General features: G+C 49.1%; 1 protein-coding gene across 2 annotated transcripts in view; it reads left to right on the forward strand.

Moving 5' to 3' along the window:
• Positions 1 to 243: 243 nt before the first annotated feature.
• The window catches only part of ACSF2 (acyl-CoA synthetase family member 2), a 49,778-nt gene continuing 26,224 nt past the window's right edge, over positions 244 to 23,797 (forward strand). For both annotated transcript variants that reach the window (XR_011383504.1, XM_002719291.5), the window contains exon 1: positions 244 to 796. Coding sequence is in view for 1 of the 2 variants with exons in the window: in XM_002719291.5 (XP_002719337.1) it covers positions 669 to 796 (128 nt within the window). In the remaining variant the exon portion in view is untranslated. The remainder of the gene's footprint in view (positions 797 to 23,797) is intronic.

Here is a 23,797-nt window from a genome sequence, read left to right on the forward strand (position 1 = left end):
CGGAGCGGCGGACACCGCCTGCGAGACAGCGCCACCCGCCACCAACAGCCGTCCCTTGCGAGGCTGACGTCCTGCCTCGGCCCCGCGCCGGCGGGCTGGGAGGGGCTCCCTGCCGCGCGCGTCGTTCCGGCCGCCTCCGCGGCTCCGCGGGCCTCTGCTCCAGCTGGCACGCCCCGCGGGCGCCTCGCACCAGCTCCCTCGGCCTCGGACAGCAACGCGGGGGGCGGGGGACACGTGACCCACGCGCTAAATCGGGCGTAGGAGACGCACAGGCCTGAGCCTGGCCACCCGGCCCTGCACAACTCACCAGTGGACAACCCCCCCCGCCACGCCTTTGTGAAATCTGCAAGCTCTTGCGCCCCCAAGACCCAGATGGTTAGGAGGGTGCCCCTTGTCTTGGGCTGCAGGGCCAGTGTTTGGATCCGGAAGGAAAACAGGGGAATTCTTCGTGGGTGGGCGCGGAGGGCCGCGGGTCCCAGGGGAAGGTGGCCCCAGGGCAGAGTCGCCACTCCTCGCCTCGCCTCGCCCCGCCCCGCCTCGGCGGGACCGAGTCCTCCGCACCCCATAGGCAGAGGCGACCCTCCCCGCCTCCCCGCCTGCTCCGCGCTCGCCCCGCCTCGGCTCACTTTAAAAGTTTAGTCCGGCCGGGACGCGGGGCGAAGCAAGTCATGGCTGTCTACGCCGGGATGCTGCGCTTGGGGAGGCTGTACGCCGGGAGTCCGGGGGTCCTGGGGGCCCGCGCGGTCCTCCCTCGGGGTTGGCAGGAAGCGAGGCTGCAGGGTGTCCGCTCGCTCAGGTAGGGGGGCTCCGGGAAGAGAAGAGGAGGCACGGCCCCCGGGAAGGGCTCTTGCGGGGGGGTGGGCCCCGCAGAGCTTGCTCCCCATCCCACTCGAGCGTCGCAGCCCACGGGTGGCGCGCCCCGGGGAGTCAGTGCCCCCTTCCCCGCACCCGGGCCCCGGGCAAAGCAGGGTCTGGGGCTGCTGCTGGCAGATTCGGTGAACCATTACCGCCTTTCTGGGTTCTAATCCCCTTCTGGGTGCACGCAGAGGCTCCCGGCATGGGCCTGTAGCAGTCTGCCCTGAGGGGGAGGGGCGAGGGCCACGGCTGCGCCCTGCCCCCACCACACGGCCTCTGCGCCCACCCTCTTAGAGGGTAACTCTGGGGCTCGGCGCCACCCCACCCCCACCCAGGCCACTGCACCCAGCAGTGTCCCCTCTGCCCCTCAACTGCTGAGAAACACTGGTTTCCTTCCTGGCTTCCTACTCCTGGGCCCGTTTGCTTCTGTCCTTGGGTGGGGGCTGGCAGGAAGGCAGAGGATGTGCTGGGCCCGGGAGCTTTGCTGGGTCGGCAGCAGTACAATAAGTAAGCCTGCCTTCCCGGGGTCGCCGGTTGTTGCAGGATCCCACGAGATTGCAAATGTGGAAGTCCCGGCCGGGCCAGATGCTGTTAGGGTGGTGTTATCGCCTGCGCCAGCAGGGGGGAGGCCTGCGCTCTTCTGAGCCAGTCCTGCTCCCAGCCCAGCCGGGAACTAATCTGCGGTCAGGACATTTCTGGTGTGGGTCACAGCCGTGGGGCCGGGGCCTGGGCATGGCACCGGGACAAGAGGCCTGAACAGGGCTGTGTCGCAGAGGACTAGATTTGGTATTTAGGGGGAAAAAACGCAGATCCTTTTTTGGCAAGATCACGACATTTTGAACTCGCTCATTCCGGAGAGCTAGAAAGCAGGCTTTGATGTTTCATATCACCGCCTAATTGCTAGAAAACGCTCCGTGGGTGCCTGCTGGCCTGTAGATTCCGATGGAGAGAGCTGGGCCTGCTTCCACTCCTCCCTCACCTTCCAGCCCCACCTTGGGATTCCTGGGTGCCTGGTCTGCCGTGAGGACTGGAAGGAGAGTTATCCCCCAAAGTGAACAGAGTTTATGATGCTAACGCAGGCCGGTTGGGCCACAGAGTGACATTTCTGACTGTTGATTTTGTGGGTGAGTAAGCTAAACCTCTAAGCCTATGACCTGGGGGGGGGGGGCAGACCTTAGTGATAAGAGCTCCTAAGCTCCAGCCTAACTTCCGGTCTGTCCTGACCCCCCCCCCCCCCCCGCCCCCACCACGCTTGCGGCTGACTGCTGGTTTTGCCTGGTTTCCCTCCTTCGGAAGCCTCTGGCTGGCAAACCTTCCACAAACACTGTGTGGAGCACCTAGTGGGCGCGCTGGGTACAGGCGCTGGGCCTCGGTGCTCAGCTTTCCAGGAGTTTGCACACCGGTGGAGGAACCTCCAGGGACCGCTGCTGAGTGCTGCGGGAGGCTCCTGGCTCCTGTCCTCTGCTGTTTCTGATTTGGTCACACATAGCCTGCTCTGCTGCTGCCCAACCCAGGCCCCCCGCCCCCAAAAAGCTGTTCCTTCTCATCTCTGGTTTTTGCTTAGTGAGCAGAGAGCCAGAACACCGAAGCCAGATGGTCTTGAGTGACAGCCCTGGCTCCTCCCCCGACAGTTGCATGATCTTAGGCATTATTGCTGAGCCTGGTTGGTTTGACACTAATACTCCCTACTTGACAGGTCATGGGGCTGATGGACAAAGCTCACTCTTCTACCCAGCCTGTCCTCCGAGGTAGGGCTGCTGCTCCCTGAACCTCCAGGAATGATGCCTGGCTGGGCGTTCCAACCACTTTGAAAGTGACAGAGGCTCCCCTCCTCAGGGGTCTCTTTCTTGGACCTGATTCTTCCTCCTGGCCAGTTGCCAAGATGGTGGCTTCCAACTGGACACGAGTCGAGTCCTCTATCCAAGACAGGGCTGTCCATCCTGCTCCAGAGCTCCCCAACCCCCAACTCCTTCCTCTGTCCACACTCCTCTTTCCCAAGGGAGGTGGGTGGGCTACTCTGGGGTTCCAGGGAGCTGCAAGGGAGGCATCCAAGGGGAAGTCGGGGATGAGCAGCTTCCTCCAGACCTGGCTCAGAGCTGGCCGGGGCAGCCTGTGCACAGCCACATCTAATGCTGGGGAAGCTCCGTGCAGGAGCGGACAGAGAGCACTGGGGTTGAAGCCTCCAGAAGGCAGCGTGGTGCTCAGAGTGGGGAGTCCAGGAACTTGGTGCTGGTAGCAGGGGCAGAGGGGTGCGTGGGCTTCTGGGCTCCTCTCCAGGGGGTGGCTATAATCTCATAGGCCCAGCAACTCAAACACACATCCTGTATTGGAAACTTGTATTAAGCTACAGAGTGTTTTGGGTGAGAACCATTAGTTACAAAAAATAAACTTCTGCTGGTAAGCCCCAAAAGGTCATGATATCCTTACACATTCCACTGGGGATCCCCCAGTCTGAACCTAACAGTAGAAAATGAACTCTGAGCTCGGATCCTGTAATCAGTGAGCAGAACACAGCTGTTGCAGCTAAATGCCCCTGCCTGGCGTGCTGTAGTCAGTTGCGGTCTGCTGCAGAAAGGGCGCTGGGGGCTGTAAAGATGAATGAAGTGCTTTTCGCTGGACACACTGATTCAAGACAGAAAGTGCGCATTCTACCACAGTAGAATTTGATTGGTGGGCATGGATGAGAAGACTTCCTAAAGAGGCTGGGGTAGGGCTGGCGCTGTAGCATAGCAGGTAAAGCCACTGCCTGTAGTGCCTGCATTCCACAGGGGGCCGGTTCAAGTCCCAGCTGCTCCTCTTCTGATCCAGCTCTCTGCTATGGCCTGGGAAAGCAGTGGGAGATGGCCCAGATCCTGGGGCCCCCGTACTCATGTGGGAGAAGCTCCAGGCTCCTGGCTTCGGATCAGCTCAGCTCTGGCTGTTGGAGCCACTTTGGAAATGAACCAGCGGATCAAAGACTTCTCTCTCTCTGCCTCTGCCTCTCTGTAACTCTTTCAAGTAAATAAATAAAATCTTTAAAAAATATATGCATTAAAAAAAAAAAGAGGCTGGGGTTTGAGCCTAGTCTCTGAAATGACAGGGCTGTGGCCTGAAACCATTGTACTGATGTGAAACCATTGTACTGATGTGAAACCACTGTACTGATGTGAAATCTTACTTGTGCTTTTGACATTTTTCTGTAGGATTTATTTATTTGAAAGAGTGACAGAGAGGGGCAGACACACACACACACACACACACACACACACACACATCTACCATCTGCCAGAGAGAGAGAGAGAGTGAGTGCACGAGCTTCCATCTGCCAATTCATTCCCCAAATGGTTATATTAGCTGGGGCTGGGCCAGGCTGGAGCCAGGAACTGCATTCGGATTTCCCCCGTGGGTGGCAGGGACTCAAGTGCTTAAGCCGTCACCTGCTGCCTCCCAGGCGCGTTAGCAGGGAGCTGGATTGGAAGCAGAAGCTAAGACTGGAACCAGTGCTCTGATCTGGGTTGCAGGAATTCCAAGCAGTGGCTTGACCCGCTGAGCCACGGTGCTCCTCCCTTCCTTGTGCTTGAATCATTTTGAACTCTGAGTGTGAAGCCCTCCTAGCTTCCTCTCGTTATTTGACTCTTTCAGTCTAAAGATGGAAACTTTGGAACCAGGCAGATCTGGGTTCAAACAAACAGCATTGTAGCGGAATAGTCTGGGGGCTTGAGCTGGACTTTTCTCCTGTGGGAAAGAGTGCTGTTGAGAGGGTTAAATGAACTTGCATAAGAAAATGCTTAACTGCTTGGCCAGGGAAATGTTCGACTGGTTGCAGGGGAGAATTGTTTTACAGGCCTTGCTTGTGTAACAATGGCTTTGCACATTCCTTCTGTGACCCTGCGGCTCATAGTTCAGCAACTGTTTAGAGGGTGGAAGGAGAAGGTTTCAGCTTGGCTTGCCTAAGCCAAGTTGGGGCCGGCTGTTCAGGATGCGTTGATAGTCCTTTTAGGCTGCAGGTTGGAACGGAGCCCGTCCTGTTCCGCAGGCCATTGTGTAGGCTGTCTCTCATCTCAGTGTCCTGACAGTGACAGGTACTATAATCCTGCCAGGTGCATCTCCCTTCACCGTCAAACAAATTGTGTTTCTAACATTTGAATCATGTTTTGGAAAGCTCAGTGACATGTGTGTGAGCCTTGATTTGGAAGATGCAGGACAGGAGGCGAGTCCTAGCCCTGCCGTTTCTAACTCAGTGTGGCTGTAGGCAAGTTACTCAACCTCTCTGGAGCTTACTTGCTTTGTAAAAGCAGCTAAAGGGCCAGCGCCGCGGCTCAATAGGCTAATCCTCCGCCTGCGGCGCTGGCACACCGGGTTCTAATCTCGGTCGGGGCGCCAGATTCTGTCCCGCTTGCCCCTCTTCCAGGCCAGCTCTCTGCTGTGGCCAGGGAGTGCAGTGGAGGATGGCCCAAGTGCTTGGGCCCTGCACCCCATGGGAGACCAGGAGAAGCACCTGGCTCCTGGCTTTGGATCAGCACGATACGCTGGCTGCGGCGGCCATGGGGGGGGGGGGTGAACCAATGGAAAGGAAGACCTTTCTCTCTGTCTCTCTCTCTCACTGTCCACTCTGCCTGTCAAAAAAAAAAAAAAGGCACTCAGCATTTCCGTCCACGTTGTGGGATTCCTACAGAGGCTGGTTCTGAGGGCTGTGGTTTCACGGAACCTTCGTGCCTGATTCCTCGGAAACCCTGAGTGTGGAGCCCTCCTTACCATCTGACATTCTGTAATTCCTAATCCTCCAAGTGAACTCAAACTATGCAGGGCTTTGGTCCTCAGAAGCTAAGATCTAGATCCTGTGCGTGACTCAGTGAGGGGCCCTCGAGGATCAAGGGTCGTGAGTCACCCTCCATGCTCTCTCCCTGTCTATACCCACCGAGTGTCTCCAGGGAAAACCTGCAGCCTGGAGACTTCCCAACCCCAAGGACTCCAAGCTTTCAGAATTTCAAGAGAATTTGCTGGACTTCCTACAGACTTTCTCTACATACTCCAGACACACATACGCCAATGGTTCCATTTAGGGTTCTGAAAATATAGAGTATGTTGCTCAAAATCTTAATTGTAGCTCTAACTACTGGGGAGTTCTTTGTAGCCTGCATTCTTTGGGGAGGTTATGTTGGGTGTGGAAAGAGTATGGGCCCTTATGATATAATTACATACAGTAAACCACGCAGATCCTAATTTTTTTAATTTATTTGAAAGGCAGAGTTACAGAGAGGCAGAGAGAGAGAGAGAGAGAGAGAGAGAGAGAGAGAGAGAGAGGGGTCTTCTATCCGCTGGGCCGATCCGAAGCCAGGAGCCTCTTCGGGTCTGCCATGCGGGTGCAGGGGTCCAGGGACTTGGGCCATCTTCTACTGCTTTCCCAGGCCATAGCAGAGAGCTGGATTGGAGGTGGAGCAGCTGGGACTGGAGCCAGCGCCCATATGGTGGCAAAGGTGGCGGCTTTACCCGTTAGGCCACAGTGCTGGCCCCAGTTGAGTGAATTTTAGCAAATGCCTTATCCTAGCCCAGTTTCTGTTACTGTTCCTGAATACCCCACAGACTGGACAATTTATAAGGAATAAAGGCTTATTTAGCTTATGGCTCTGGAGACTGGGAAGGCCTAGACTGTAGTGCTGGCATCCGCTCAGCATCTGGTGAGGGTCCTGCTTCTGGGTCTTCTGTGGTGGGGGCCATCTCAGGATGAGCTAGAGCTATCTATCCTGCCTGCCAGAGCTCTCTGCTATGCCACAGCCATTCTCTTGGTCACCCCTTAATCTAAGAGTGGACTGATGCCCTCAGGAGCCAGTCACACCACGAAGATCCAATAACCTATGGATCTGGGGCTTAAGTTTCCAGTGCACGAGATTTGAGGAGCGCATTCAAACCCCAGCGTGTACACAGCCATGACGCAGCACCTCATGTACACAACCATGACGCAGCACCTCATGTACACAACCATGACGCAACACCTCAAGGTAGACAACTTGTTTTGCTCATCAAGCTCCAACAGTGCTGTTCAGTAGAATTAGAATGTGAGTCACGCATGCAACTTTTCTTTTTTCAAGATTTATTTATTTATTTGAAAGGCAGAGTTACAGACAGAGAGAGGGAGAGAGAGAGAGAGAGAGAGATCTTCCGTCTGCTAGTTCACTCCCCAGATGACCGCCATGGCCTGAGCTGGGCCAGGCCAAAGCCAGGAGCCAGGACGCCCAAGCACTTGAGTCATTTTCCACTGTTTTCCTAGGCCTTTAGCTGGAAGCTGGATCAGAAGTGTAGCAACTGGGATATAAACCAGTGCCCATATGGGATGCTAGCGTCACAGGTGCTAGCATCGGGTGGTGGCTTTACCTGCTACATCACAATGCTGGCCCCCACGCATGTAACTTTTAAGTTTTCCAATAGCCAGCCTTAAAAAGTAGAATCTTTGGGCAGGTGTTGTGGCACAGGGGGTTAAGCTGCTGCTTGAGATGCCTGCTTCCATATTGGAATGCCAGTTTGTGTCTTGGCACCTCTGCTTCTGATCCAGCTCCTTGCTAATGCATTGTGGGAAGCAGTAGGCGATGGCTGTAGTGCTTGGTCCCTCGTACCCATGTAGGAGACCTGGATGAAGTTCCTGGCTCCTGGCATGGGTCTGGTCCAGTCTTGGCTGTTGTGGGCATTTGGTAAATGAGTCAGTATATGGAAGATTGATCTCTCTCTCTCTCTGTCATTCTACCTTTCAAATAGATGAAGATAAATAAATAAGCACTTAGATTAAAAGTAGTATTTTTGAGAAGAAATAAATTTTAATGATATACTTTCTTCAACCAAGTTTAGCCAAAATATCAACATGTAATTGATCTTTTAAAAATGGTTAGTGAGGTATGTTACATTCGTTTTCGCATAAAGGGTCTCAAATGGTATGTGTGTGATACCTACAGAAATATCAATTCATTTTAGTCACATTTTAAATACTCCACAGCCACATGTGGCAAGGACCACCGTACAGACCATTCAGCTGCAGAAGTTTCTCTGTTGCCCATTCTAGTCCATTCTGTTCCCAGAGATAACTGCTGTTCTACATTTATCTTCATAGGTTAATTTTGCCTATAGGTTAATTTTGCCTATTCTTGAATACTAGGTATGCATGTTTGTGTTTGACTTTTTTTTTTTTTTTTTTTTTTTTTTGCTCAAAGAGTGCTTTTGGGAAGAGTGGCCCATTAATCTTCACAACAATTCACAAAAGTGAGTGAAATAAACAGCCCAACTTTTCAGAGTTCTTTTTTATTCTAAAAACTCTCATTTGGCAGATATGAAGTTTGCAACTTTTTCCCACTCTGTGGATTTTTTTTCATACTTTAGGATTTTTTTGCCAGGCACATTTTTTTTTTTTTTTTGACAGGCAGAGTGGACAGTGAGAGAGAGAGACAGAGAGAAAGGTCTTCCTTTCCATTGGTTCACCCTCCAATGGCCACCGCGGAGGCGCGCTGTGGCCGGCGCACCGCGCTGATCTGATGGCAGGAGCCAGGAGCCAGGTGCTTTTCCTGGTCTCCCATGGGGTGCAGGGCCCAAGCACTTGGGCCATCCTCCACTGCACTCCCTGGCCACAGCAGAGAGCTGGCCTGGAAGAGGGGCAAGCGGGACAGAATCCGGCGACCCGACCGGGACTAGAACCTGGTGTGCCGGCGCCGCTAGGCGGAGCATTTTTTTTTAAATAAAGATTTGTTAGGGCTGGTGCTGTGGCATAGCTGGTAAAGCCACCACCTGCAGTGCTGGCATCCCATATGGGTGCCGGTTCGAGTCCCGGCTATTCCACTTCTGATCCATCTCTTTGCTATGGCCTGGGAAAGCAGTGGAAGATGGCCCAGATCTTTGGGCCCCTGCACCCGTGTGGGAGGCTCAGAAGAAGCTCCTGGCTCTGGCTTCGGATTGGTGCAGCTCCAGCCATAACAGCCATCTGGGAAGTGAACCAGCAGATGGAAGACCTCTTTCTCTCTCTCCCTCTCCCTCTCCCTCTTTCTCTTTTTCTCTCTCTGCCTCTATCTCTCTCTGAAACTTTTTAAATCTTTTTTTTAATGTTTGTTTATTTGAAAGCCAGAGCTATAGAGAGAGAGAGGGAAGGACCCGCAGAGAGATCTTCCATCTGCTGGTTCCCTCCCCAGATGGCTGCAACTGCCAAGGTTGCAGGCCAAGAGCCAAGAGCTTCTTTCGAGTCTCCCATGTGGGTGGCAGGGGCCCAAGTACTAGGGCCATCTTGTGCTGCTTTTCCCAGGCCATTAGCAGGGAGCTGGATTGGAAGTGGAGCAGCCAGGGCTCCAATTGGCACCCAGATGGGATGCTGGTGTCACATACAGCAACTTTACCTGCTACACCACAAGGCCGAACCCATGCAAGGCAAATTTTTAAAGTTTGATGAAGTATAGCTTATTGATTTTTCCATTCATGTATTGTATTTTGGTGTCAAGTCTAAGGACTTTTTCCCGAGACCTAGAGACCTAGATCCCAAAGGTTTTCCTTCCTTCCTTCCTTCCTTCCTTCCTTCCTTCCTTCCTTCCTTCCTTCCCTCCTTTCTCTCTCTCTCTCTCTCTCTCTCTCTCTCTCTTTCTCTCTCTCTTTCTCTTTTATTTGAAAGGCAGAGTTACAGGGAGAGAGAGGAGAGTCAGAGAGAGAGAGATCTTCCATCTGCTATTTCACTCCCCAAATGACTGCAGTGGCCAGGGCTGGGCTAGGCTGAAGCCAGGAGCCAAGGAACTTTATGTGTGTCTCCCACGTAGGTAGCAGGGGCCCAGGTATTTGGGTCGCTTTCTGCTACTTTCCCAGGCACACTAGCAGGGAGCTGGAGCAGAAGTGGAGCAGCCAGGACTTGAACAGGCACCCACATGGGATGCTGGTGCTGCAGGTGGTAGCTTAACCTGCTGGGCCTCAGCACCAGCCTCAGCCAAAGGTTTTCTAAATGTCTTTTGGTTTTACATTTTACATGTAAGCTTGTGATGCATTTTAAGTTACATTTTTTACATAGGATGTGAGACGTAATCAAAATTCATTCTTTTATTGCAGATCTTTAAAAATATTATTGGTATTCCTGTGCTTTTAACTGCCACGAGGTATTAAAATGGCCATGGATTAAGAAAATGACCATTTAGTAGTGCTCTTTGTTTTGGAGCTTATTTGTCAGAATAGCGCCTTCATTTTCTTGAATGATGGTTGTACATTGTAGCTGGTATACATGTAGCACCTATCTGTGCAAGTGCAGAAAAGTTACAACTGTATTTCAACATAGAACAGGTGTGACAAGTTCAGACTCAGTAGTTCAGGGCTGTCTCCTCTGGGGTTGATAGTTCTACTGCTGAACCAGGTGCCACCAGAAAGTTCAATCACTAGGCTGTCATTTGTGCAGATTAGGGAAAGAAGCTCCTTGAGAGGTTGTGGTCCCACAAGGCGCATTGTGTGGCACACAGGCTGGCCATGTCAGGCTAAGGAATCTTGGGGAGTGGTGTGAAGGAGACAGAAGAGGGGGAGCCCGCCTCTCAGCCCCAGGGAGCTCAGACATGAATTGCACCATTGATCTGGAACACTGGAGTGAATGTGTTGAATGGGAACGGAAGCTTTCCTGTGAGTACAGCCCATGAACTTCATGGACAGATCAAGGCTCTTCCTCGTTTCGTAAATGCAGATCTCCTCTGTCCACCCCAGGAAGTGACTCTGTCTTCTTAGGAGAGCATCAGGCCCCCTGATGATCTTCGAAATTTCACCTGGGAGCTGGCATTTAGTTCAGCAGTGAAGATGCCTGCATCCCACATCCGAAGACCTGGATTTGACATCCGGGTTTGATACCCAGCCCTGGGTCCTGACTCCAGCTTCCTGCTAATGCACACTCTGGACAGCGGCAGCGATGGCTCAGGTTCCTGGGTTCCTGCCATTCATGTGGGAGATCTAAACCGAATACCCCAAACTGGTGTTGGCCCAACCCAGCCCTGGCCATTGTGGCCATTTGGGGCATAAATCCAAATAAATTAAAAAATTAAGAAAACAGTATAGTATATAAAAACATTCTGAGCACATTCACATGATAAAGTACCAAACACTTAGGGCTGGCGTCCCACTTCTGATCCATCTCCCTGCTATGGCCTGGGAAAAGCAACAGAAGACGGCCCAAGTGCTTGGGCCCCTGCTACCCATGTGGGACACCTGGAAGAAACTCTTAGCTTTGGCCTGGCCCAGTCCTGGCCGTTCCGGGCTATTTGGGGAGTGAACCAGTGGATGCAAGCTCTGTGTGTGTGTGTGTCTTCCTCTCTCTCTCTGTGACTTTGGCTTTCAAACAAACAAAAAAGGAACAAACAGTTGTGTACTTGACACTCAAAACTTAACCATACTTGTTTAAGAAATTGTAAATAAAAGAAATAGAACATTACAGGTACATGGATATATACTTCTTGCCATGTTGAAGGGTTATTTTCAGATGACTCCCCTGGAGAGACTGTGCCACTGTGACCACCTATAGCAACTAAATTTTACCATTTTCCCACGTCCTTGCAAACATTGTGTAAAAGTTTATTTGAAATGAAGAGAGAGAGAGATCGATCTTCCACCCACTGATTAATTTCCCAAATGGCCACAACAGGTGGGGCTGGGGCCAGGCTGCAGCCAGCAGGCAGGAACTCCATCCTTATCTCCTAAATGGGCAGCAGGGCCCCAAGCATTTGGGCCGTCATTCATTGTCTTCCAAGATGTGTCAGCAGGAAGCTGGATTGAAAGTGGAGCAGCCTGGACTTGAACTGGCGCTCTGATATGGGAAGCCAACAACCTTGTAAACATTTAGTAAGTATTTGCCATGCTGCTCTGATGGAATAAAGAGTATCTTACTGTGGTTTTAATTTACATTTGAGCATGTATTGAAATGTTTATTGTTAATGTCTCTTGTGACTATTCTGTTTGTGTTCTTTGCTTTTGTCCTGTGTTAGATTATTTGTGTTGATTTGCAGGGTTTCAGGGGAAAAAAAAATAGGCTTGGGGCAAGGTGTTTGGCCTAGCAGTTAAGATTTCCAAGTCCTGCATTGGAAATGGAGCCAGGACTTGAACTCAGGTACACTGATATGGGATGCAGGTATCCCAAGTGACATCTTTTTTTTTTTTTTTTTTTTTTTTTTTTTTTTTTGACAGGCAGAGTGGACAGTGAGAGAGAGAGAGAGAGAAAGGTCTTCCTTTGCCATTGGTTCACCCTCCAATGGCCCCCGCAGCCGGTGCATTGCGCTGATCCGAAGGCAGGAGCCAGGTGCTTCTCCTGGTCTCCCATGGGGTGCAGGGCCCAAGCACCTGGGCCATCCTCCACTGCACTCCCGGGCCACAGCAGAGAGCCGGACTGGAAGAGGAGCAACCGGGACAGAATCCGGCGACCCGACCAGGACTAGAACCCGGTGTGCCGGCGCCGCAAGGCGGAGGATTAGCCTAGTGAGCCGCAGCGCCAGCCCCAAGTGACATCTTAATCATTGCGCCAAATGCCTGCCCATCTTCATTTTTTAAAAGAAAATCACGTATTAATTTATTTAGAAATAGAATGACAGAGAGAGGGCCGGCACTGTGGCATAGTGGGTTAAACTCCCGGCCTGCAGTGCTGGCATCCCATATGGGCTCCAGTTCGAGCCCCGGCTACTCCACTTCAGTCCAGCTCCCTGGAAATCCAGCTTGCCTGGGAAAGCAGTAGAGGATGGCCCAAGGCCTTGGGCCCCTGCACACACTTGGGAGACTTGGAAAAAGCTCCTGGCTCCTGGCTGCGGATTGAGTCAGCTCTGGCTGTTGTAGCTATTTGGGGAGTGAACCAGCGGATGGAAGACCTCTCTTTCTGTGTCTCTACGCTGTAACTTTGTCTTTCAAGTAACTAATAACATAAATCTTTGAGGAAAAAAAAAAAAGAATAACAGAGAGGAAGAGAGACAGAGAGAGATCTTCCATCCAGTTGTTCCATCCCAAATGGCTACAATAGCCGAGTGTAGGCCAGGTGGAAACCAGGAGCTGGGAACTCCATCCCAGCCTCCCACGTGGGTGGCAGGGACCCAAGCACTTGGGCAGGCCTTCCCTGCCTGCCCTGGCACATTAGCAGGGAGCTGCATTGGAGGCAGGGTATTGGGATCATCGGCATTCCCATACAGATGCCAGAGTTGCAAGCAGCAGTTTAACCTGCTGCCCCACATAGCGCCCTCACCTCCCCATCTTCACTTTTTAATGGTAGTATTTCATTGTATAAATGCTTATAATTCAATTACCTAATCCCTTACTCTCTTAATTGTATACTTGGCTCTGGCTCCTGACTGCTAATGTGAACCCTGGAAGGCATCGGTGATGACTCAAGTAATTAAGTTCCTGCCACCTAAGTGGGAGACCTGGATTGCTCCCAGCTCCTGGCCTCAGCCCCAGCCATTGTGGGCACTTGAGGGAGTGAACCAGCAGATGGGAGCTCTTTACCTCTCAAATTAAAGCAACAGTAACACGAGGCCGGTGCCGTGGCTCACTTGGATAATCCTCCGCCTGCGGCGCCGGCACACCGGGTTCTAGTCCCAGTCGGGGTGCTGGATTCTGTCCCGGTTGCTCCTCTTCCAGTCCAGCTCTGTGCTGTGGCCTGAGAGGGCAGTGGAGGATGGCTCAAGTGCTTGGGCCCTGCACCCCATGGGAGACCAGGAGAAGCACCCAGCTCCTGGTTTTGGATCGGAGCAGCACCGGCCGTAGTGGCCATTTGGAGAGTGAACCAATGGAAGGAAGACCTTTCTCTCTGTCTCTCTTTCACTGTCTATAACTCTACCTGTCAAATTAAAAAACAACAACAACAAAAACTTTATGTAGACTGAAAACTTTGTCTCATATAAAATTAAATTTATAAACCCAGAAAATTGCTTGTCTGTTAGCCGTGTATTTCTTTTTTCATTTGCTCTTTTAAATTTTTAAATTTTATTTATTTATTTATGTTTTTAAAGATTTATTTATTTGAAAGGCAAAGTCACAGAGAGAGAAGGAGAGACAGAGACACAGAGAGAGAGAGAGATCTTCCATCTACTGGTTCACTCCCCAAAGGGCCCAAACAGCCGGGCCTGAACCAGGCCAAAGCCAGGAGCTAGGAGCTTCATCCATGTGAATGCAGGAGCCCAAGGACTTGGGCCATTTTCAGCTGCTTTCCCAGGCACATTAGCAGGGAGCTGGATTGGAAGTGGAGCAGCCGGGATTGAACCGGCGCTCATATGGGATGCTGGTGCTGCAGGCCATGGCTTAACTGCTGCGTCACAGTGCCGGCCCAGATGATATATTTCTTGGAACCCAAGGACCAGTCTTTACCCAATGGGGAAAGGGGCAGAGAGATCAGTTGATGACTTGGAACAAAAGCTGGTACTGCTTTCCATTCTCTTTCAAAAGCCTTGGTAGTGCCTGGCGGGGCACTGCCCTCAGAGAAGCAGGAGCAGCCTCGGCTTGGGCAATGTCCCTGCCATCCTGCGTCACACTCTTTGGGAAGTCTTGCCAGTCTTTCCTCCCCAAGGGTTTTTGAAAGGATTAAGAGGCTTTGCCCAGCACCAGAAGCAATTGCAACCTCTGGCAGGGGCAGGGTTCACTTGCCAGCACTGGCCCAGGTTCCAAGAAACTTCGCCCAGCAGGTAATATGTTCAGGAAGCAAAACAAACAGCTTCTCCCCTTAGACCTGTTTGCTCAGGCGAATGGTCCCTGCCTCCCGCAGCCCCTTCAGAGCCCAGCTCTGCCTTTGGTCTGTACCGGCCCTGTCTGGAACTGTTTGTTCTGAAGCTTTTGTGCCTACCGTGACCTCCAGTGGCTATGTTATTTGGATGTCATAGCATGCCACAGTTGCTCCACCTGGAGTTCCCTGAGCCAGTGAGCCCCTGGGTCTCTGTCCAGTCTCTGGTGTGTGGGGTGGGGGAGGTGAAGCTGGGCTTGGCAGGACATTCACTGGGGCACAAGTTTTCCAGGCCGGCCTAACCAGGAGGCTGCAGAGTTACTGTGGGGTTGTTGCCAAGAGAGTTGAACTGGAACCATGAGGACAGAATGGAGAGATAAGAGGCAGTGGAGAGAATGAATCAGATACCACAAATATACCTTGGAAAAATCTCAGCGCGTTCTCCCGGCTGCGAGGCGGGAGGCCAAGCAAGGGCAGGTGCTCTAGGGACCTGCAGCAAATCTCTTGTTTCTTCACCCGTGAAAACAAGCGGCCTGAGACTGCTGTGGGAAGGAGACGGCTGTGGAAGGCCTTCTTCCATTGTAGGGCTCTGCACAGATCCGTCTTGTGTGGCAGTGAGGCCTGGGAGCAGGATGGTCCTGGGTTTGAATCCCACAGCTCAGCTACTCTACGGCTCTGCGGCTTTGAGTGAGATACTGCATTTCTCTGGGCCTCATCCCTTTGCCTGTAAAATGGGTATGTCGTCTTGGCCAGGGAGTGGTTATTAGATCATTGCCCATGTAGTGTTGACAAGAGAGCTGGCCTGAGGAAGCCCAGTGTCAGCTCACGTTTCCATCCAAAATTACCGGACATCACCCATATTGTTAAATCTAGACTGTCTTCATCTTCTGAAAATATTTTTAGGGGCCGGCGCTGTGTTATATTGGGTAAAGCCATTGCCTGCAATGCCGGCATCCCATATGGGCACCAGTTCGAGTCCCAGCCATTCCACTTCAGATCCAGCTCTCTGCCATGGCCTGGGAAAGCAGTAGAAGATGGTCCAAATCCTTGGGCCCCTGCCCCCATGTGGGAGACCCGGAAGAAGCCCCTGGCTCCTGGCTTCAGATCGGCCCAACCCTGTTTGTTGTGGCCATTTGGGGTGTGAACCAGCAGATGGAAGACCTCTCTCTGTCTCTTTGCTTCTGCCTCTCTATAACTCTGCCTTTCAAATAAATAAATAAATATTAAGAAAATAATGAGAAAATATATCCAGAAACGTTACCTCCTGCCACAGCGCCGGCCCCTACATTTTCTTACTCAATTCACATTGTCAATAGAACATAAGTTATGTGAAAATCCTGATTAGAGGAATATAATGAATGGTTTGGCTGCAATGTGGGCAGGAGAAATAAAATTTATGGAATAAAAAAAGTTCGTTTATTTTCCCCTATTGGAAAGACAGAGAGAGGGCACTTCCATTTGCCATTTGCTGGTTCACTCCCCAAATGGCTATAACACCCAGGGCTGGGCCAAGCCGAAGCCAGAAGTCTGAAACGCCATCTGGGTCTCCCACGTGGATGGCAGGGGCCCAAGTGCTTGGGCCATCAACTGGTGCCTCCTAGGATGCACTAGAAAGAAGTTGGATTAGAAGCGGGGGTGCCTGCCAAGCCTCATCTTAGCCCCCTGTGCCACAACTCCTGCCCCCCCACCTCCCCTCCACTTCATTTCTAATGGCAGTGTTCCATTGTTTATTGTATGGCTGCTCTGTAATTAATTATCTAACCCTTTACTCATTGAATAAAATGTTTTCCCGGTTGTTTGCTGGGCAGCAATTAATGTCTTTCCTCATACCTTTAGGCCTTTGCTACTTTTTTTGGAGAGAGGTTCCTAAAAGTAGAATTGCTCACTCCTAGAGTACATGTACTCAGAATGTTAGCAGAGATTACCAAATTAGAAGAAACCCAGATTTGTGTGTTCTGAAGCTTACACAATTTTGTGTGCCCTCTTTCTAAAAAAGAATATAAAATTATAAGTGCCGAATTTTGTGCAAGTTGAATATTAACTTGGAATAAGCAAGGGGTTTGCAGGGCTGGCACTGTGGCATAGCAGGTTAAGCTTCCGCCTGTGGCACCAGCATCCCCTATGGGCACCAGTTCATGTCCCGGTTGCTCCACTTTTGATCCCTGCTGATGGCTTGGGAAAGCAGTGGAAGAATGATCCAAGTGCCTGGGATCTTTCACTTGCGTGGCATCTCTAGAAGAAGTTCCTGGCTCCTGGCTTCGGATCAGCCCAGCTCTGGTCATTTGGGGAATGAACCAGTGGAAGGAAGAACCCCCCACCCCCCACCCCCCTGCCTCTCTGTAACTCTGTTTGTAACTCTGCCTCTCAAACACATAAATACATCTTAAAAAAAAAAAAAAGAAAAAGAAAAGAAAGGGATTTGCTACAGACTCCTGGGACATAGAAGATGCTTTGCTTTTGAGATCTCTTTAGGCAGTTTGCTGGGAACGCTGACGTAGGCATGTCGGGTTTGCAACCAGACTTCCTGCTCCAGCTCTTGGGAGTTTCCAGGCTAGGGTGGCAGAAGGAGGCCAAAGTATCATAGGCTTCAGGGCCGCTCTGTTCGTTGCCCTCTGAAAATCTCGTATCAATTAATAATCCTTGTTTCTATGTTGAAATTATCAGCCATTTAATTAAGCTTTTCTGGCTGGGGGTGGGGGAGGGCTTGAGGCAGTGCCCCATGCCGCAGTGCACCCTGGTGTGGTCTAGCTTTGCACTAGCGTGAGCTTGCTTACTAATTGTCTATAGCTAACAGGAACACAGACTGGCTTGGGTTGCACGGACAAACCCTCTCTTTTTAATTTACTTATTTAAGAAGCACTGCTCCAGGCCACAACCACCTGGCCTGGGCCAGGCAGAAGCCAGGAGCCAGGAGCTTCATCCGGGTCTCCCATGTGACTGGCAGGGTCCATCCACCTTGGCCATCCTCCACTGTCCTCCCAGGTACATAAGCGTGGAGTTAGATTGGAAGCCAGGACTGGAACTGGCGGGATGCCAGAGGCTTCATCCGCTGGCCCGCAGCGCTGGTCCATCACAAACTTTCTGAAGGACCTTCGTACACACGGTCTTTGGGATAGCAGCTTTTTGGGCCTGGTGGCTTAATAATCCAGATAAATAATCAAAAGGATTGAGTTTGAAATATCAGCTGCTAAAGGGTCTGGGACTAGGTCTTTCCCCCAAGTCCCATTTTTTTTTTTAACCCCAGAAACCTTTTATTTAAGGAATACAAACTTCATGCTTTTCATAAATACAACTTTAGGAATATAGTGATTCTTCCCACTGTACCCGCCCTCCCACCACACTCTCATCCCTCTTCCTCCTCCTTCCCCTAATCCCATTATTATTATTTTTTTAAGATTTATTTATTGGGCCGGCGCCGTGGCTCACTAGGCTAATCCTCCGCCTTGCGGCGCCGGCACACCGGGTTCTAGTCCCGGTTGGGGCGCCGGATTCTGTCCTGGTTGCCCCTCTTCCAGGCCAGCTCTCTGCTGTGGCCATGGAGTGCAGTGGAGGATGGCCCAAGCGCTTGGGCCCTGCACCCCATGGGAGACCAGGAGAAGTACCTGGCTCCTGCCATCGGATCAGCGCGGTGCGCCGACCGCAGCGCGCTGGCCGTGGCGGCCATTGGAGGGTGAACCAACGGCAAAGGAAGACCTTTCTCTCTGTCTCTCTCTCTCTCACTGTCCACTCTGCCTGTCAAAAAAAAAAAAAAAAAGATTTATTTATTTATTTGAAAGTCAGAGTTACACACAGAGAGAGAAGGAGAGGCCGAGAGAGAAGTCTTCCATCTGCTGGTTCACTCCCCAATTGGCTGCAATGGCCGGAGCTGCTGTCCCAGGCCATAGCAGAGAATGGGTCGAGGGTGGAGTAGCCAGGACTCAAACTGGTGCCCACGTGGGATGCTGGCACTGCAGGCGATGGCTTTAGTCGCTATGCCACAGCACTGGCCCCAGTCATTGTATCTTGAATTGTTAATTTCACTTCTATAGATTTAGGTGCTATATATATTATCACAAATCAGGGAGAACATAAGATATTTGTCCTTTTGGGACTGGCTTATTTTCCTAAGTAGATGTTTTCCAGTTTCATCCATTTTGTGGCAAATGACAGGATTTCACTTTTTTTAACCACTGTATAATATTCCACGGTGTACATATATCTCATAATTTTTTATCCAGTCTTCAGCTGAGGGGCATTTGGGTTGATTCTGTATGTTAGCTATTGTGAATTGAGCTATAATAAACGTGGGGGTACAGATAACTCTTTCAGATGCTGATTTCTTTTCCCTTGGAAAATCCCCAGGAGTGGGATGGCTGGGTCATATGGCAGGTCTGTATTCAGATCTCTGCGCTATCTCCATACTGACCTCCACAGTGGCTGCACCAGTCTACATTCCCACCAACAGTGGATGTGCATTTATGATCATGAGGGAAATTGGTCTGGAGTTCTCTTTCTCTGTTGTATCTTTTTCAGATTTAGGAATCAAGGTGATGCAGGCTTCATAGAAGGAGTTTGGGAGGATTCCTTCCCTTTCAAGTGTTCTGAATAGCTTGAGAAGAATGGGAGTGAGTTCTTTAAATGTCTGGTAGAATTCAGCAGTGAAGCCATGCGGTGCTGGGCTTTTCTTTGCTGAGAGGGTCTTTATTACTGATTCAATTTCTGTCTTGGTTATTGGCCTGTTTAGGTTTTCTGTGTCTTCATGCCTCAATTTAGGTATGTTGTGTGTGTCCAGAAATCTATCCATTTATCTATGTTTCCCTATTTGTTGGCATACAGCTCTTTGTGGTAATTTCTGGTGATTCTTTTTATTTCTGTGGTGCCTGTTGTTACATTTCCTTTTTCATCTCTAATTTTAGGATTTGGATCTTCTCCCTCTCTTTTTTTTTTTGTTTTTGGTTAGTTGGGCCAATGGTGTGTCAATTTTGTTTATTTTTTTTTTAAACAGCTTTTTGTTTTGCTAATCTTTTGTATTGTTTTCTTTGGGTTTCAATTCTGTTTATTTCTTCTCTAATTTTAATTGTTTCTTTTCTCCTACTAACTTTGGGTTTGGTTTGCTGTTGTTTTTCTAGGTCCTAGAATTATGTTGATAGCTCATTTATTTGATGCCTTTCCAATATCTTGATGTAGGCACCCACTGCTATAACGTCCCTCTTAACACTGCTTTTGCTGTATCCCATAAGTTTGCATGTTGTAATATGTTGTATTGTCATCTTCATTCGTTTCCAGAAATTTTTTGATTTCCTCAGTGACCCGCTGTTCACTCAGGAGTGTACTGTTCAGTCTCCGTGTGTTTACAAATGTTCTAGAGTCCTGAGTTGTTCGTTTCCAGCTTCCTTGCATTGTGGTCTGAGAGGATGCATGGTTTGGTTCCGATTTTTTTTGAATTTGCTGGGACTTGCTTTGTGGCCCAGCACGTGGTCTGTTCTGGAGAAGGTGTATTCTGCATCTGTGAGAGGAAAAGTTCTGTAGATATCCGTTAGGTCCATTGGGTCTATAGTGTCAATTAACTGCAGTTTCCTTGCTGATTTTCTGTCGGGTGGATCTGTCCATTGCTGAAAGTGGGGTATCAAAGTCCCCCATTACTATTGTATTGAAGTCTATGTCTCCCTTTAGATCCATCAGCATTTCTTTTAAGCAGCCAGGTGCCCTATAATTAGGTGCATATCCATCTGTAATAGTCACATATTCCTGTTGAATTGATCCCTTAATCATTACACAGTGCCCTCCTTTGTCTCTTTTAAATTTTTGTGTTGAAGTCTATTTTGTCTGATATTAGGATGCTACAACAGCTTTTTTTCCTGTTAGCATGGAATATCTTTTTCCATCCTTTCACTTTCAGTCTGTGTGCATCTTTGTTGGTGAGATGTGTTTTTTGTAGGCAGCAAATAGATGGGTTTTGGGTTTTGTTTTTTAATCCATTCAGCCAGTCTGTGTTCTTTTCTTTTTTTTCTTTTTTTTTTTTTTTTTTTTTGGACAGGCAGAGTTAGACAGTGAGAGAGAGAGAGACAGAGAGAAAGGTCTTCCTTCCGTTAGTTCACCCCTAAGTGGCCACTACAGCTGGCGCGCTGCAGCCGCTGTGCTGATCCAAAGCCAGGAGCCAGGTGCTTCTCCTGGTCTCCCATGCGGGTGCAGGGCCCAAGGACCTGGGCAATCCTCCACTGCACTCCCGGGCCACAGCAGAGAGCTGGACTGGAAGAGGAGCAACCGGGACAGAGTCTGGCGCCCCAACTGGGACTAGAACCCGGGGTGCCGGTGCTGCAGGCAGAGGATTAGCCTAGTGAGGCGCGGCACCAGCCAATCTGTGTTCTTTTAACTGGAGAGTTGAGGCCATCAAGGTGATTTGATAAGTAACAACTTGCCCTTGTCATTTTCCCATAAATATTCCTATTGTTTACTGTGGGTTTCCTGTATGCTTTTACTGGGAGATTTTCTGCCTTCACGTTCTTTCATAGTGATGACCATGTTTCTGTGTTTCTGTGTGTAGCACATCCTTAACCATCTTCTGTAGTGTTGTACCTGAGCGAGTGCCACACGTTGATAAAATCTGATGGTCCTTTATTGCTGGTGGTGGAGAGCAGGCTCATGCCCTAAAGAACTCTCAACCCTGAAGCCCAAAACAACAGGGTTTATAGAGGCAAAAAAAACACAAAATCGGGAGGGGAATGCATGGTTACTAGATCAGGGCGGGGATACATGATTACTGGGATTAAGCTGACCTAAAGCCTATGCGAAACTATTATCAATTATAATTTAACAATACCAGTTACAATCTGAACAACTTTAATTATAATCTTGACATTATCCAGGTATTGCTTAAATCATATGTAGGTTCGGATCTGGCTAAAAGGTCCATGAGAGTCTCACAGGCATTGAAAGCCATGACACGGCAGCAAAAAACAATTTAAATGAAAGATCCTGGTGAACAAGACCCCAGCAGAAGGAACAAGCCATCAAGGAGAGAGGTGCCTTTCTCTGAAGGGAGGAAGGAACCTCCACTGTGATACGGCCTTGACTAAACAAGTTCAGAGTCGGTGAACTCAAGGGCCTTCCATAGCCTAGACAGCTCATAGCAAGAGTCTCGGGTGATTGCTGACATCGTAAATAAGAGTGCCAATTGTTAAATCAACAACGGGAGTCACTGGGTACATGTTCCCCATGTAGGATCTCTGTCCTTAATGTGTTCTACTATGAAACTTAAAAAACAACACTACTAGTCGAACAATACCCTATACCTGTGCGGTTGTGTGAGTGCAGCCTGTTGAAATCCTTGCTTAGTATATACTAAGTTGATCTTCAGTATGTGAAGGTAATTGAAAATGAAACTCGATGAAGGGCGGGATGGGAGAGGGAGTGGGAGAGCAGAGGGCCACGGGAGGGAGGGAGGTTGGGGGGGGGAGCCACAACAATACAAAAGTTGCACTTTGTAAATTCACATTTATTAAATAAAAAAAATAACTATATAACAAACAAAAAAAAGAAAAAGAAAAAAAAGAACTTAATACTTTACCCTTTTAGTATTTTTTATGTTCTACTTAAAACTATTGGTTGAACTCTGTAATTAATACACAATTACTCTTAGGTGTTTAATTAATGCTATAACTAATACTCATAGTATTTTACACTTTGTGTTTCTGTGTGGGTGCAAACTGTTGAAATCTTTACTTAATATATGCTAAATTGATCTTCTGTATATAAAGATAATTGAAAATTAATCTTGATGTGAATGGAAGGGGAGAAGGAGTGGGAGAGGGGAGTGTTGTGGGTGGGAGGGAAGTTATAGGGGGGGAAGCTATTGTAATCCATAAGCTGTACTTTGGAAATTTATGTTCATTAAATAAAATAAAATATAAAAAAATCATATGTAGGACGTAGACAAATTACATTTTTATCATTAATCCAGGTGCAGCCTATCTGCTTCCAAGCTTGAGCGATCATGCTAGGGGGTTTCTATGCTTTGCCAAGTGTGATGTAGTGGACTGCTCTTGTCTGAGAGTTTTAGGTCATAGTTTCAGACCAGAGTCTCATGGTGGGTGGGGGGTGCTTTCTCAGGATGGAGTCTCAGGTGCCCCAAAATGGAGTCCCTACTGTCAAGGTGTTACTTCAGGAGGGCTGGATGAGTGGTGACAAATTCTTTCAATTTCCATTTGTTACGGAAGGTCTCATTTTCACCTTCATTCATAAAGGAGAGCTTTGCAGGGTACAGCATTCTGAGTTGACAGTTTTTTTTTCTCTTAACACTTGGAACACACCTCGTCATTCTCTCCTAGCCTGTAGGGTTTCTGATGAGAAGTCAGCTGTGAGTCTAATTGGAGATCCTCTGAAAGTAATCTGGCATTTCTCTTGTGCACATTTTAGAATCTTTTTTTTAATGTTTTACTGCAGGGAGTTTGACTACAATGTGTTGTGGTGAAGATCTTTTCTGGTCGCATCTATTAGGAGTTCCGTGTGCTTCCTGTACTTGAACATCCCTTTCTTTCTCCAAATTAGGGAGTTTTCTGTAATTATTTCATTTAAAAGGCCTTCCAATCCATTTTGTCTTTCCATGAATTCAGGATCTCCTAAGATCTGTATATTGGGTCATTGATAGCATCCCATAAATCTCTGACACTGTGTTTTAATTTTCTTCTTTCTTTTTTTTCCCCTCCTCTTCTCCCTCCCTTCTTCTTCTTCTCCCTCCTCCTCCTCCTCCTCCTCCTCCTCTTCTCCTTCTCCGTCTCCTTCCGCTTCTTTTTCTTCTTCTTGTCTGACTGTAAAATTTCCAGAGATTTGTCTTCTAACTCAGATGTTCTTTCTTCTGCCTCACCAAGTCTGTTCTTAAGGCTTTCCACTGTATTTTTTTATTTGTTCTATTGAATTTTTCATTTTCAATAATTTGTTTTGATTTCTCTTTAAATCTCAATTTCATGAGAAAAATTTTTATTCATGTCATGTATGGATTTCTTTAGTTTATAAATTTGCTTCTGATGCCTTCTAAATAATCCTACAATCAATTTTTTGAATTCCATTTCTAAGATTTTGTTAATCTCTTCATCTTTCCTTTCTAGTATTGAAGTATTGTGTTCTTCTGGGGGCATCATGTTGTCTTCCTTATTCTTGTTCCTTGAATTGTTGCATTTGTTATTATCACTTGTGGTGATACTTGTTTTTTCCCTGTGATGGCTTTTATCTTTGAACTGTTCCTCTGTGGCTTAGTGGAGTGTCTGCTCTTCCAGGGAATACCCACAGTGTGTGCTGGGTGTGGTCAGGGAGCTC

Source organism: Oryctolagus cuniculus, chromosome 17, assembly GCF_964237555.1.
Source record: "Oryctolagus cuniculus chromosome 17, mOryCun1.1, whole genome shotgun sequence".
Taxonomy (NCBI): domain Eukaryota; kingdom Metazoa; phylum Chordata; class Mammalia; order Lagomorpha; family Leporidae; genus Oryctolagus; species Oryctolagus cuniculus.